This window comes from Desarmillaria tabescens, assembly GCF_030435595.1.
Source record: "Desarmillaria tabescens strain CCBAS 213 chromosome Unknown EV420scaffold_10, whole genome shotgun sequence".
Taxonomy (NCBI): domain Eukaryota; kingdom Fungi; phylum Basidiomycota; class Agaricomycetes; order Agaricales; family Physalacriaceae; genus Desarmillaria; species Desarmillaria tabescens.
The window spans coordinates 491,560-505,592 of NW_026848309.1; the positions used below are offsets into that span (position 1 = coordinate 491,560).

General features: G+C 48.6%; 6 protein-coding genes across 6 annotated transcripts; 2 read left to right on the forward strand and 4 right to left on the reverse strand.

Annotated features, from left to right (window-relative positions):
• Positions 1-1,253: 1,253 nt before the first annotated feature.
• EV420DRAFT_1527086 (uncharacterized protein) lies at positions 1,254-2,125 on the reverse strand (the record flags this gene model as incomplete). Its single annotated transcript, XM_060472450.1, has 1 exon — positions 1,254-2,125. A coding segment is annotated over exon 1 (226 nt), but the record flags the coding sequence as incomplete, so codon positions are not given.
• Positions 2,126-4,041: 1,916 nt separating this feature from the next.
• EV420DRAFT_1664914 (Phospholipase/carboxylesterase/thioesterase) lies at positions 4,042-5,446 on the reverse strand (the record flags this gene model as incomplete). Its single annotated transcript, XM_060478965.1, has 5 exons — positions 4,042-4,700; positions 4,766-5,012; positions 5,061-5,108; positions 5,200-5,294; positions 5,363-5,446. The coding sequence occupies 5 exons, from the start codon at positions 5,444-5,446 to the stop codon at positions 4,455-4,457; spliced, it is 720 nt and encodes a 239-aa protein (XP_060333512.1). The 3' UTR covers positions 4,042-4,454.
• Positions 5,447-5,604: 158 nt separating this feature from the next.
• On the forward strand, positions 5,605-6,557 carry EV420DRAFT_1242757 (guanine-1-methyltransferase-domain-containing protein; the record flags this gene model as incomplete). The annotated part of the gene is made up of 3 exons (XM_060466650.1): positions 5,605-5,850; positions 5,903-6,301; positions 6,354-6,557. Coding segments are annotated over 3 exons (849 nt in total), but the record flags the coding sequence as incomplete, so codon positions are not given.
• Positions 6,558-6,737: 180 nt separating this feature from the next.
• On the reverse strand, positions 6,738-9,745 carry EV420DRAFT_127644 (uncharacterized protein). Its single transcript, XM_060467960.1, has 2 exons — positions 9,545-9,745; positions 6,738-9,486 (listed from the first exon to the last, which is right to left on the reverse strand). The coding sequence occupies exon 2, from the start codon at positions 9,476-9,478 to the stop codon at positions 7,064-7,066; it is 2,415 nt and encodes an 804-aa protein (XP_060333514.1). The 5' UTR covers positions 9,479-9,486; positions 9,545-9,745; the 3' UTR covers positions 6,738-7,063.
• A 578-nt stretch (positions 9,746-10,323) lies between these two features.
• EV420DRAFT_1265958 (Alpha/Beta hydrolase protein) lies at positions 10,324-11,656 on the forward strand (the record flags this gene model as incomplete). The annotated part of the gene is made up of 7 exons (XM_060467299.1): positions 10,324-10,469; positions 10,530-10,704; positions 10,761-10,843; positions 10,896-11,025; positions 11,080-11,208; positions 11,266-11,356; positions 11,412-11,656. The coding sequence occupies 7 exons, from the start codon at positions 10,324-10,326 to the stop codon at positions 11,654-11,656; spliced, it is 999 nt and encodes a 332-aa protein (XP_060333515.1).
• Positions 11,657-11,811: 155 nt separating this feature from the next.
• EV420DRAFT_1640080 (uncharacterized protein) lies at positions 11,812-13,988 on the reverse strand (the record flags this gene model as incomplete). Its single annotated transcript, XM_060477052.1, has 8 exons — positions 11,812-12,192; positions 12,248-12,874; positions 12,928-13,061; positions 13,114-13,132; positions 13,382-13,408; positions 13,461-13,576; positions 13,631-13,816; positions 13,871-13,988. 8 exons carry the CDS (start codon positions 13,986-13,988, stop codon positions 11,812-11,814), a joined length of 1,608 nt encoding a protein of 535 aa, XP_060333516.1.
• Between the last annotated feature and the right edge of the window lie 45 nt (positions 13,989-14,033).

A 14,033-nucleotide genomic window follows, 5' to 3' on the forward strand; every position in this document is an offset into this window, starting at 1 on the left:
CCCCGGGCACGTCGTCGACTTTAACCTTTACATAAACTCCCGGCCCTCCGCAAAATGTGTCTTCCTCTCGCAGTGATACGAAATCCACCTCGTTACCCTTTTTCCCTATGTAAACAGTTCGCTTCCTTAATGTCCCAGTACTGAAGTCCAGAAGTTCTTGAGAAGTTCTCAGTTGTGATGTTTTCGGCCGTACCAAGCCTATCTCCCACCTGCGATTCAGCTTTATCTTGTTGAGTCTGGCGCGGTGTGGTCTCTGAAAAAACGACGTATATTGGCTTGGGCTTGGTCTTAGTTCTGCATGTCTTGCTATGCGAAATCTTCCAATGCAGAGTTCCGACTACTGGCTTTCATGTTCGATACTCTGGTGCTGCGGATGAACAAGTCTTCTGGATCTAGTAGGCCGCTGCGTTATACTGCTACTCGCAATCCGTACTCAGAATCGTCTCACTCACTTCTATCGGAATTCAGAATATCTCCCCCTCTTTCTGAAGGCTCTTGGACATTTCTCCGTTGTTTCAGATATCATACGACCTTCTTCTCTGACATGAGTCCGCAGCGGAAGCAAAGAGGATTGATGTTAGGTCATATAAGTGCCGACACCTACTTAAGATCGAGTAGAGGCCCGGTATCCACGTCCAAGACCTCCCCCCCGGCTCCAACACAATGATGGACTGCATTGTGTGTGACCTCAGCTGCAAGGATGAACAAGAGTTGGAGAGTCATTGGGACCATTGCCATCCTAGTTTAGCCAGCATCAATCGCAGTGTGAAAAACGTCCGAGTCACAGTGAGTCTTATGGTTTCTTTTTTACTTCTCGAACTTACAAAAACATCGAATGCAGCCTCCAGCACCTATTTTTTACTGCGATGAATGCTATAAGAGTTTTCCAACTATGGCGGCGTGCTCAAAGGTTGATATCTCCCCTGCGCCACAATTGATTTTGTCTCACTGATGACAACCTTCGTCGCAGCACGTTAAACGTGACATGTGTCGAGGTCCAAAGCGGCCACAGCGTTACGGAATGGCAAACGATGGACACCTCGATTCATGTCCGCTATTAGCGAAATGTTCGACGGCCTCCTCAACCTTCATTACATTTTTCGATCATTTTAAACCCAAGCGAGTCATGGCGAAAATAAGGAGACGCAATCGGTGGAACTGTAATCGGTATTCGGCCCTCATCTGAAGACTGATTGAGAGATGCACCCTCCCTTGTACATATCATATCACTCAGTACACTCAACTTTGTATATGCTTTTGTATCTCACACTATATATTTCGTGTCTCGGTATATGTAATAACATTGTTGCTGCGTGACGAGAGGATAGTACCACCCCGAATCCCGTTAGATTTTTTTATTCATATTGGTGATCTAATCACTTGCTGCAGTAACCGGAGGTGATGTTTTCTGACAAATTTATACGACGTTTGCCGTAATCTCGCAAAGCAAATCAGATGTGGAGACGAGAGACGGATACGTCTCGCAGCTGGAATATATATTCACCATCCTCATCGTCCTCCGTGACTTCAGTTCAATTTATTCGCCACCGACATTTGTTCATCATGATGTTGATTCGATATATCCCAACTTTTCTCCCGGTAGTGATGGTGTAGTCAGCTGTAAATTGATCACCTGTTAGCGATGACTGTACGAGGTGATGTTCAGGAAACTGGGGACGCGTAGCGTTTGTGTTTTCTTGTCCTTCGCCACAGTTCATGCAAGCTACGATCATAGAAAACAAGGTTTTTGAAAAAATAAACATGGGACACTTTGCATTTAGGCCCTCGCACGGTTTTCAAAAAGAAAAATAATGAAGTTCGGCAGTATATTGTGGAAGACGAATCGTGGGAAAATGTGCATATCGTGCCTGCCGCGGTGATCCGGCTAGTTGATCAATTGTTCAAGTTGCAACCAGCAATACTTAAGGGAAGATTGGAGTTCTGGTGGCTACGGACCTTGGATGAAGGTGAATTCAAGACTCCGAGCTAGTGCCTTTATTGTCGCTTTGAACTGCAGCTAATCTGTTAGTACTACCTGTTGTATAACACGCGCACCGTGTGCTCAGGCACGTTTGCCTAGCGAGTAGATAATGTTTGCTTATAAGGCAAACGAGTACAGAATACTACGAAAACTAACTACTTAAATACCTTTCTGTATCTTCTAGTACTTTCTATATCTTAGTAAACTCTTACTCAGCAAAACTCGGGCTAACTGGACATCGCGCCAGCTCGCACAGCCACAGGGTCATCAATATTCCACACTACCCCCAACGACTCGGGTATTGGATTACAAGTGAGCATGGTGTATCTGCTCTTGATCTAACGTTAGTCTGTTGACTGGCTGTCACGTCTACAGTCGTACTCGGCATGCGGTCTTTCCTTTCGCGCTTCACTGAACGCTACTTCCATGAATCCTAGCTTCTTATTACTAGGAACCGACTAGAGCCTGGCCCAGTCTCCGCTTGGTTTGCCTTCCTTATTGCTAACTTGGTCATATCCTCTCGTTCTCGCTATATTGTAATCGCCAAAAATGCGCTTGGTGTTGTTCATCTTGGATATGATTTTGTAGGGGCACTTCCCTGCCCAAAAGAAATTCTGGGTATTGTATCAGGCAGCATATTACGTCTGGTCTCTCTTTATCCCTTAATTTATGCTTAGCTGGTCGACGGTAACGCAGAGATATCGTCGCACAGAACTGCATTGAACGCCGACGGCATTTCACTGACCTACATTCCCTAGCCAATAATCGCGCGTCCCACCAATAAATCTCACTGAGAGCGATCATCGCGTTTTGGAGCAAGGAATGCCGAACTGGTCCTAAATGGCACGGTACATGACGGCGAAATCATCCCTCTTCACCCATTAACTTGAATCTAGAACACGAGAGGTCGAGCCATACCTCTATCTCGGTAACCCCGAAGCATCGGCTGGTAGTTGGGGCTCTTACATCCGATCCAGTTATGGTAAGCATTATACGCTTGTGAAGTTCGCTAACTGATTGATACGCAGCCGATTCGCAGGCTAGTACAGTATCAGTCATCAAACTAGATGATCATGAATATCGAGGCTGCGTTATTATTCAGTGGGTATTCGGCCTGAAGCCGTTAAGCTCAGTGCCAGTCCTTCATCTTAGTCCGTACATGTAGAGCTAATTGAATCGTAGTGACTGAGCTCAACGATACCCCGGTGTCGTTGGTGGCTTTTCCACTTATCGCCGGTATAGTCCCTTAAGACACGGGCAAGAAGCAGCTCTTACGCGAGTCGGAAAACAATGTGGTGCCACTAACCGTCACCGCCTTCAGGATCTCATAGGAATAGCTCTACTTTAGGACTCTCCAACGGCTTTGGTCGCCGTATACGCTCACGAATAGCGAATATTTGTCAAGGATTGCAGGGGTCTGTCATTTCGTTGTGTACGAGCTCTCCATCAATCGCCTAGATTTGAGGGTTTCTCATGAAGACGTTCCTGATCCTTCTGTCGAGGGTTCTCTTCTGCAAAGAAGGTATGTTTCACGAAGGACATCGTTGATCGCACATTTCTATGCAGGAGACATCATCTTGATTCATCAGGTACCAATGGTTAGCGGTGGACGTGATGTCTTGTTGTATACGGGTTCAAGGTGCTTTGGTTGCGCTTGTGTCGAAGAGAGATATTTTCCTTTCGACGCTGGAGCAGCACATGTACTTACTGTGCAGTGATATTATGGCCGAGCAATCATCTCAGTCTGCGAAGGGGACTCTGTCATCCGGCGAAGGCGGGATTTGCGTGAGCTGGTTGGGAAGCTCAGTAGTCGGAAGAAGAGTGGGTTTACAATGGAACTCGGGCAACTGCGGGTTATCGCTGTTCCGATCTGATTTTCTTTCTGTCTGGCAGCTCTGACTATTGGTACGGTTCCAGGTTAGATTGAAAGTAGGGTATTTATTGTATTGTATTGAATCTCTGAGTGTACGCATACGACATACAATTCCATGTCATTCGATAGCTCCAGCGAAAACCCTGGATTCACGCTAGGCATAGCGCGTTTAATGAGGGGAAAGCATTTCCTCTTGAGGAAGTCCTACACCCTCGGAAGCGTGAGCTCCACCAAGTTCTCTCTGCCAAGATGTGTAGGTGTGTAAGGTATATGCAGGGTTGCGCTGCTGTGGCGTTGAATACTTAGAACACGCGGTATCGCGGTGCCTCAGCGTACCTGGAATTGCCGGATTTCTTCCGCGAAGTAGCATCTGAACCGACGTCATGGAAATCGCACGTCAATCACTAACGGGTGCAGTCAATCGCGGGATACCGGAAAGAGCAATGATACAAGCCAAAAAACAACAACTATTCGGTGTGTACAAGCCTTGAAGTGAGTAGGGATGAGAACGTCCTTTCTAATGGTACAATGTATATTGGGTTTCTAGCCGGCCCAATGCATCCATCAATATCCTTCACACTACCCTTTTATCATTTCGCGCTATGCCGGGATGATCTTTGTAATCCAGGCCTTCAAATCGTCAAGCTCGTCTGGGCTCGCAGTATGTGCGACACCCTGATAGACATGGTACGACAGGCCTGTTAGATTATCGGGCGTTGCCTCAGGGATGCCGACCTCGTTTTTCAAGAAATCAACGGATTCGCGAGAGAGCGTCAGTTTGATGAGGGGGTCATGAGAACCATGACCCACGAAAATGGGTATTGATGTGGCGTGTGCAGATAGCATCTACCCCGATATTAGAGGTTCGAAGTGAGAAACATGCGAGAATCCGGGGAAGACCATACACCGACCGATTTGAGTTTATCTTTGAGTGCGACCCACCCACTGAGTGCGACGATCCCGGCTAATTTGCGTTCCATTGTGAGTCCAGTCAGGAGCGACATAGCGGCTCCCTGGCTGAAGCCACCAAGAATTATACGGCTGGGGTCAACTCCAGATGCGACCTCCGTCTCAATCAAATGAGTGAGTGATTTGACGGTCTTAAGCATGCCAGCTTCATCCTCTTTGTCTCTCAAACCAAAAGAAACGACGTCAAACCTGCAGACTGAGTTAAGCTGAATAGGTTCGAGATCGCGAAAGACGTACCACGATGGCATTTCCATACCCATGTTAGCTGTGACAGCAATGATAGGTCTGGTGACAAGGAGCAACAGCGATGAGCGAAAGTGGGGATAGATTCGAGATTTAGCCTCCGCGGTACTATTAGGAGGATGTAGAGGCTTACGAGTGCGGTAGAACCCATTTGATGTGCTTCAAAGCAGGCTCAACACGAAACATGTCAGCTACAGGTTTCCACCCATTCCCCGTGTCGCCCAATCCCTGTCGAAAGGCGTCATTAGCACAGCTGGAAATTAATAGTAGGCTATTGACAAGGAAAGTGAGCTGACATGAACGAATATCACGGTAGCTGTATGTGCCGCGAGGGGGGATACGCTAAGATATTTGAGAGGAGCAATAGCAGCAGAGGCCATGGTGATAGTACTGATGCACAAGTCAGAGAGACGAGCTTGAGCTTCAAAACGGCATCGTACCGGCAATTGCCGGGGTGATGATCGAAAGCATTTTACCTTAGACGAGTCATCAGGACTAAGTTGAAATGGACTCACCTGCTGCCCCCGCAATTCCAGCACTATCCAAGTCTGCGAAAAAGAGGGCAGAAAGGGCAGAGCGGTTGGCTGCAACCAAGATCGAGCGCCGGGCGAAAGAAAAGGCTGCAAAAAAGGAAAAGAGGCGAATTAAAGCTGAAAAGCGCGCAGCCGGCGAGCTCGATAGTGCCGATGAAGCGGAAAAAGAACGCAAGAAAAAGAAACCAAAGCTGGAATTTGGTGGAAGGGTACTAATCGATTTAGGGTTCGACGATAAAATGCTTGACAAGGTCAGTCGCCGTTATCTTCAATTTCAATGCTTGTCTGATCCGCGGTGAGCAGGAGATCAATTCCTTGTGTTCGCAGCTGGCATATACATACAGTGCAAACCGCCAGGCGTCGTATCCATTTTCTCTGATCTGTTCGTCTCTGAACGGGCGCACTCGAGATCGCCTTGAGGCTAACAGCGACGCGGCGTACAAGAGATGGGTAAATACCGAATGGTGGGAAGAAGGATACGAGAGACTCTGGTCCGGCAGCGCTTTATCAGTGGCGCCTGGAACCGAGAGCGAAAACGTACCAGGAAACAATAGTCCCCAGACATCCGCTACGGCAGATCCGACCCAGACTGTCAAGCAATCCGTGGTTTACTTGACTGCAGACTCTGAGGAGGAACTTACTGAACTCCATCCCAATGAGACATACATCATAGGAGGCGTAGTGGATCGTAACCGCTACAAGGTGATTTCTCGTGACGCCTCGTAGAGGGCTTTCCTAACCTTTACAAACATAGAATCTCTGTCTCGAAAAAGCTAAAGAGTCTGGTATTCGCACTGCATCTCTTCCCATAGGTCGCTACCTGGAAAACCTTCCAACGCGCAAGGTGCTCACTGTGAACCAGGTCTTCGAGATTATGCTCAAGTGGGTCGAGACCAAAGATTGGGAGGCTTCTCTTTATGCAGTCATTCCCAAGCGAAAATTTCTGTCCGGAGCTAAAAATGGAGGGAAGGAAGGTTCCGCCGTCGTTACTGAAGAGGATATTTTGGTGCAGAGCGAAGCATGAGTTCCGTTGTTGGAACAAGAGGGCTTGTAAGAGAATGATTCAGAATACAATAAGGCTCCTTGTCTAGTTAGAAACACATGACGAGTCGACAAATGGCAAATCAGGTACCCTGATTTCTCGTAACTGCAAGTATCATCTTGTTTCTGAAACAAAAATACTTATATTTGCATATAGATGTGCATCACAGAACAAGAACAAGGGGATCACAAAAAAAGAGACGTCATACTACAGCGATTCAACTAGGATTTGCAAGGTATGCTTATATACGTATGTATAATGAGGGGGAAGTCTCCCAAAGTCTGATGAAAGCGTGGACGAAAGCATGCGAGATAATGAGGGATCGATGGTAGACTGTGGGACATGGCGATATGTGATGACTCAAAAGAAAGGACAAATAGTACGCAAAATGAACCAAATAGAAAAGATAGGAAGAGGTACGATTAGTAGTAAACGGTTCCTTGAGGAATGTGCTCGTTGTACATCTCGTACTGTGGTACTTGCGACATATCAACGTACGGCATGTATCCGTACGTTTCAGGGTAATAGTACTGCCCATAGGGCGCGTACATCATGCCAACTTGTTCCACCGGAGGTGTCCCATTCTCCGCACCTCCCTCAGAAGCATACGTGGGAATGCCTGATCCCTCAGAATATTCCTGATCGGTACCCTCTGCAGGTCGGGTTGGCTCAAATGTAGCAGCCGTGGATCTTAACCCTGATAAAGCATGTTCCTTGCCAGAACTCTTGCCAGGACCTCCTTCTCCGGGTGCACGTATTTCGATCCGAGAAGATGGAGGAGCAAAGGAGAATATGGGCATACCAGTAGTCGGGTCAATGAAGCCATTGACGGGCGGAGTATGAGGGGCATAATCGGCAGTCGTCGTTGATTGGTGATGCATGTGTCCAGGCACAAATGGAGCGCTTGTAGGCGCCAATGGAGGCATCATTGGACGAGGATTGTACATGGACGGGGGTTGCAAATAGACTGGACGACCTGTAGCGACCTCATAGGGCATGCCGACAGGATTCACAGCGATACCGGGTGGCAACGGAACACCATAATGATAAGGAGAAACGTACGCAGGGGACGGTTGAGAGCCAGACGAAGGGAAGGCAGCTGGAAGAGGAACCAAGGAAGGTCGAGATTCGCTCGTGGAAGACGAAGGCTGCTGCTGCTGCTGTTCTGGGGTGTCACTAGATGACGGGTTCCGCAGAACAGCTTCCTCAGTCTGAGACCATCTAGTCGAATCAGATGGGGGCTGTATCGAAAGCTGCTCAAGCTTCTGCTGAACAGCCAGCGATGGCGTGGATTGCGACTGCAGAGTATTGGAACGTGCTCTGGAGGACGATGGTTCGGGTAGAGGTATAGGCTTCGCGGTAACAAGCTGCGGCCTAACAGTGAATACATCTTCAATGGAAAGATCGTTAACCTTGGTGACAATGTCCTCCACATCAGACTTGCCTGAAACCGACTTCGACTTCGCTGCAGAAGGCAGCCGAACGACGACGGTTTTCTCCCCATACTCAGAACCCAGCACACTGGTAGTCGCAGTGCCAGAAGGTGCTGGAACTGGCAGTTCCTTGGTTGACGTCAATGGTGTTCTGACGATCTGTCCCCGACTCCCTGGTAGTCTGACCCTGTATCCTGCACCGCGACCGCGGCGTGGTTTCATACTTGCATCGGTATAGAGGAAGCCTTCATGTTGCTTTGTCCACGCAAGCTCAGGCTTCATTGGATACCAGATACGACCAGAGGACATCGAAGGCGCATTGGCGGACCCCGTGGAACGAGAAAAGCCGCCCCGTTCTCGAGTAGGTGCCCCTCCACGCACGCGGCCAACACCACGGAATGGCTGAGACTGGTGTTGTTGAACTGACCGACGAGCCTCGTCGTTGCGCTTCATTTCCTCGAATCCATCATGTGTCCATGCCCGTTCAACAGGTGGAACATCAACAGCTTCCGCTTCTTCATCCTCCTGGACGGAATCCTGATGAGGAAACGCGTTTCGTCCTACGAAACCTCCCCGACCACGCATCGCGAAACTCCGATCGAAACCCCGCCCTCTACCATAGCCCCGTCCTTGCCACCGACCACGCCACCACCCGCTCAAACTGCGCAGATCCTTGTCCAAAAGCCTATCATCATGGCCCCAGAACTCCCCCACCGTTGGAACATATGACGGGTCCGATTCCAGCCTGTTTTGATAGGCCTGACGAGCTGTCTGTCCAGGAGGACGCCGAATGAATTCACGGTGAGTCGGGCGAGTTGAAGAGGTAGAGGGAGGAGCCTCTTCGACAGACTCTTCTTCGTGATCTTCACTGACAGACAGTGGGGGAGATGGAAGAGACGTAGCTTCTGAGCCTTGCTTCACTTTCGGTGCGGTTTTCTTCGCTTTCCGCTGCCGAGGTGGTTTCGCTGTCGAAGTGTTGCCATTGAACTCGGCGAAATCAATGACAGGGAGGTCTGCAGGCCCGTTACTATTCTCTTCTGCTACCATTTCTGACCAGTTCCCTGATGGCGCAAAAAAGGATGTACTTGGCTCTTTTTCTGTGGGTATTCCATTGGTTGGACTCTCGCTCGTGTCAGGGGTGAGAACTCCGGGACGTCTGTGGCCAGAGGCGTCATCAGATACTTGCTCGGTGTCCGAATCAGACGAGTCGTCGCTGGATGCTGAGCCATTTTCAGACTCGGAATCTGTTCCAACCTCCCTCACAATCTCGTCGTCGCTGTCCATAGCTCTTCCTCGCCTCCTAACAATCCTCGTCTTCTTCGCATGCGGGTGGCCATGCGTTTTCGCGATGCTGGATTTGGAGGCTGTGGAGGCAGACAAAGAAGATGGAGTAGGTACAGGCATATCTGTTACTGAGAAGCACAAGTCAGAGATACAGTCACGACTTGATAAAAGTGAATCGGACCTTACTTAATGACTCTGTGAACAAGTCGTTCGAGCAGAAAAGGGGGCGTTTATGCAGCAAAAATGCAGGGAAAAAGAGATAAGATGAATGAGGTGCGAATGAAGAGTGTGGGGGTAAGATACTAAGGGCGTTCGCGAGGCACCGGTGAACGTTGAAGTACAACGGCAGATGATGACAGAAAGAGAGATGAGATGGCGGTTGCCGATGTTCAGCACGGTCCGCTTCGAACTCCGATTCCGCTGACTCATTTCGTCCACATTTGGTCTTGAACTTCGAACCCTTCGAAGCTGTGTAGATTAGGCATTTCCATCTAAAGTCATCAGTCGAGCAGTTGCTGACATGAAATATGTCTACTCTGCTTCAACTGACACGCATTTCAGATAACTTTAGGATAATGGTGGTGTCGGCTCCTTCGAGTCACTCCCGGTTGCTCATTAATGCTGTTTCCAATGCCGATGGCGGTGTTTCTCAGCATCGAGACCGTCCACACTGCATAACGCTGCGATGGCACTGTCCAACAGAACAAGAGGTAATCCCGGAAGAGCACAGCTTGATCAGATGGCTGTTAGGTGTGACTTGGACATCCCGTTGACAATATTTATAGCTGCTGCGATTCTAATATTCTGATAGATGATCCCGAAAACGTATTCAATACGCATATGTACACATATGTAAGCCTCAAGTGACTACTAGATCACCGGTGCCGGCAAGATTCTAACCGGACACTACTACCTACTTAAAAGAGCCCGAAGCATTTAGTCAGGTCCACAGGCTCTCTTGCCGTATGGATCCCAACAACCCAGCTAGCTTTTTCCACAGAAAGGAGCGGCTTTCAACCGGTCGCACCTACCACTTCGTCGACCAACTTCCGGAAGAATTTCATTCTCAAACTACAACGCTTCTTTGTATACACGGCTTCCCTGACCTTTGGTGACAACGAATTATGGCTTTCTTACAGACAATATGAATCTCACTGTACTGGTCTATCAGGTACGGCTGGCGATATCAAGTGAAACCATGGGTGCAACTGGGCTTTCGTGTGGTCGTTCCGACTATGTTAGGCTACGGGGATACCGACAGGCCAGCCGATCCTGGCGAGTACACGACGAAAAAGCTGTGCGCGGATCTGATAGCTTTACTGGATCTTCTAGGTGTCGAGAAAGCTGTTAGCCTGAGCTGCGATTATATTAATGTCTGTTGGAATGCTGAATAGATGTCTAGGTCGTTATTGGCCATGATTGGGGTTCCTTTATTGCCAGCCGGATGGCATTATGGCATCCCACTAGACTACTGGCGCTGGTTCTGTAAGTCTTTATTTCGCTTGATGCAGTGCCGGTAAAGATTATGTCACTATAGAATGTCCATCCCATATACTCCTCCGCTGCGGCGATATATCACTGTCCAAGAGATTGCGCACCGCCTTCCTAATCTGAAATATCAGGTCTATTTCAGCGATCCAAGTTTCACACCGGAGGTTGAAGCGGCGGTGAGAATCTATACTCCACATACACTTTCGGTCTTCCTTACAGTATCCTGATAGCTACTGCCCTTCTTAGGCGCAGTCTTTCTTCCACCAGGAAATGACATTAAATTTACAGATGTTTCACTGTGGCCCAAGATATTTGGCGAAGGGCATTTACCCAACCCACCATCCGTGCTGACGCCGCAGGTGAATCCAGTCTCACTCTGTTGCGATGCCATTGTAGCAACTGTCGTCATCCTCTAGGAAATGAACTATTACTACTCACAACTCAAGAAAGGAATGACCGGGCCCCTCAATTATTATCGGACGTCTCAATATCGATTTGACGAAGAAAGTGGTATTTTCGAATTTTAGTATTCAACATCGCTATACCTCATATTTCATTCTAGCGGCAAACCTACCGTCATTACTTCCAAGCGACTTATCAGTCTTATTTCTCTGGGGCACAAGTGACCCGGCTGCGATGCCAATTCAGGTCGATAATGCTCGCAAGTTTGTCCCTCGACTACGAGATGTCGCGTTGGAAGGACGAGGGCACTGGATAATGGTGGAAGCAAAGGATGAGGTCACCGATACGATTAGTAGCTGGCTGGGTGACTTGGGTTTAATCAGCCCTCAAAAACCGAAGTTATGAGATGATGTTCACATTCGCACACCTACTAAATCAAGAGTTGGGATGTGATTAATGTCGTATCTGGGGATGAATATAGTGACAAGTCCATGTAGTTTGTAAGCAGCATGTTAAATGTCCTACAATGTCCGCGGTTGAGTTTTTGGGCTGAGGCGGGTCTATTCCTTTGTCTCATCTTTTTGGGCAGCAACCCCGTTAGTCTCCGTTTTGGCCTCTTCACTGCACCGTTGACAAGTGCATGCAAATTTCCACCCGCGAGCCAACTCTATCCTTCTCCTTCGTCTGCACTCTACCTCAGACTCTCCTTCGTGTTGAGTCACGTCAACAAAAGCCACAGTGACTTCATCGCCTTGTTTCAAGTCCTGGTTGGCGATGATGTGAATCTGGGCCGTGCCGGAACTGAACGAGGGACGCGCCGAAGGACGACAAGAGTGGGTGAGGTAAGATGAAAGTGTGTAGAAGGCAGTGCCAATTTGGCGAGAGGTTCCATATGGTGTTCGGGTCTTTTCTACATCTTCTGGACGTTGGGTTGGTGCGGGCTAACCATGAACGGATGAGCAATCATGAGATATCAACCACGCAAAAAAGGCAAACCTTGTCATCCCGACCTCCGCCAAAGCAGACGCCGAATGCGTTATATGCAATTTTGCCGCGGAGCTGAGCTAAATGCTCGTCCGTCATAAACTTGTCCAAGTCTGCAACAGCAGAGCCTAAGACTTTTGCGAGAAGCGGAGCCTCTTCCTTGGGGAGGTCAACTTCGATGTACCGCAGTCTCTCCATGTGATCTGCGAGCATGTACTCCTCACCCTCCGAATCTGTGAAATGTTGCTCGTCATGCTTTCCCGTATATCCAGGCGTTAGCTTCAACGTTTCAAAGGCAATTTGGCGGGCTACAAATCTTGCGACGAGGAGAGGACCGGCTTTTCCTTCTTTCTGCAAATATGCGACAAAGGCAGCTTGCGCCTTCCTGCGTTTTTCAAGGGTTTCCGGTGTAGGAGGGTCCATGGGGATCTCAGGTGGAAGAGGACGCTCTGAGGTAAAGAGAAGGTTGTGTGACTGGGATTTTGACAGGAGTTGACAGGCTTTTGAGCAGTAAGTCGACGAAAGAGGGTCTGAAGGTGATTTGATCGAGATAGAGGATTCGATGAGGCGGAGACAATGAGAGCAGTGGGTTCCAGCAGATTGAATGTCAGCATCTAGAGCCGTGATGACAGGGTGCTCCTAAAGTTGACAAAAAAAACATTGACTTGGCTGGGCAGATATGGTTGATAGACTGCTCTTGCCTTGTAGATGAGATCACCCTTTTTGAAGTCCTTACTCACAACAATGTATTTCCTGGGACCCTCTGGAGTATCCTCTGTTCGGATTGTAACACCGGCCGATTTTGGTGGGAAGTAATCGTAGTATCCTACACAGAGCTCAGCCTTGGTACTGCAGTGCACGTCCTCACGAGATCATACCTTGAACTTTAGCAGTTACCTAAATATGTGAATGGAGCAAAAAAAGAAAGTGTATTAGAACATATTGAAAATAAACGGCAGCAAAGATATTGAGAGGTAAACAGCAGACAAACGTGAGGATATGGACCTCTGACTATGCCTACGGTGCCGCGGAGTTTGACCCGGGATCTGTGATTTTATCCCACTCCTGCGAGGATGCCTCTGACGGCGGTCCACCCCTCACTGGACTTGTTTCCTCATCCAACGCATCCAAAGAAGATGAACTCACGTCCAAATTGGTCATCTGAATCACCATCTGTAGAAAATAGTCAGATATCATGATCTGAGATCAAGCAAAGGAAGCTCACTTTAAAGATTGGCTCTGGAACGGTCTTCTCGTAGATGACCATGAGTTCGACCGGCGAAGGATACACGCGGAGGGCACGATAGAATGAAAGTGCCGCGGGGAGTTGGAAATCAGGACCTGGTCAAAGAATTAGGAATTTTGGCCATATAAGCGAGGGTCAACACTAATCACCTTGAAGGGCAAGCTGTTCACCCATGGCCACCTGAGACATGAAATAATTCTCCCGTTCTGCAGGCGATACCGGCACTTCTTCTTTTTTGACCCGTTCCAAGGCCTCTCGCAGTGATTCCGTGGACACTGTACTGGCTGGGACAGCTGATGAAGCTATCGACTTGTCGACGCGTTTCTTTTCTTTGCCTGTGAGTAGCAAGCCAGATTAACAATCTATATAACGGCAGTTGCCCAACTTACGCAGTCTCTTCCTGAACTCGGCGTCATTTCTTCGCTTGTAGTCGAAATAGACAGCGTAGGCAACTAGCCCAGCGACGGCGGCGCCAGCAATGACGGCAGTGGTTGTCCTTGAGCTCATCGCCCTTTGTGCTGATGGTGGCGGAGAAAATCGAGTTTGGATGCT

Coding starts and splice junctions, on each gene's coding strand:
- EV420DRAFT_127644 (XM_060467960.1), bottom strand. CDS start 9,478: ATGCCTGTACCTACTCCATCTTCTTTGTCTGCCTCCACAGCCTCCAAA.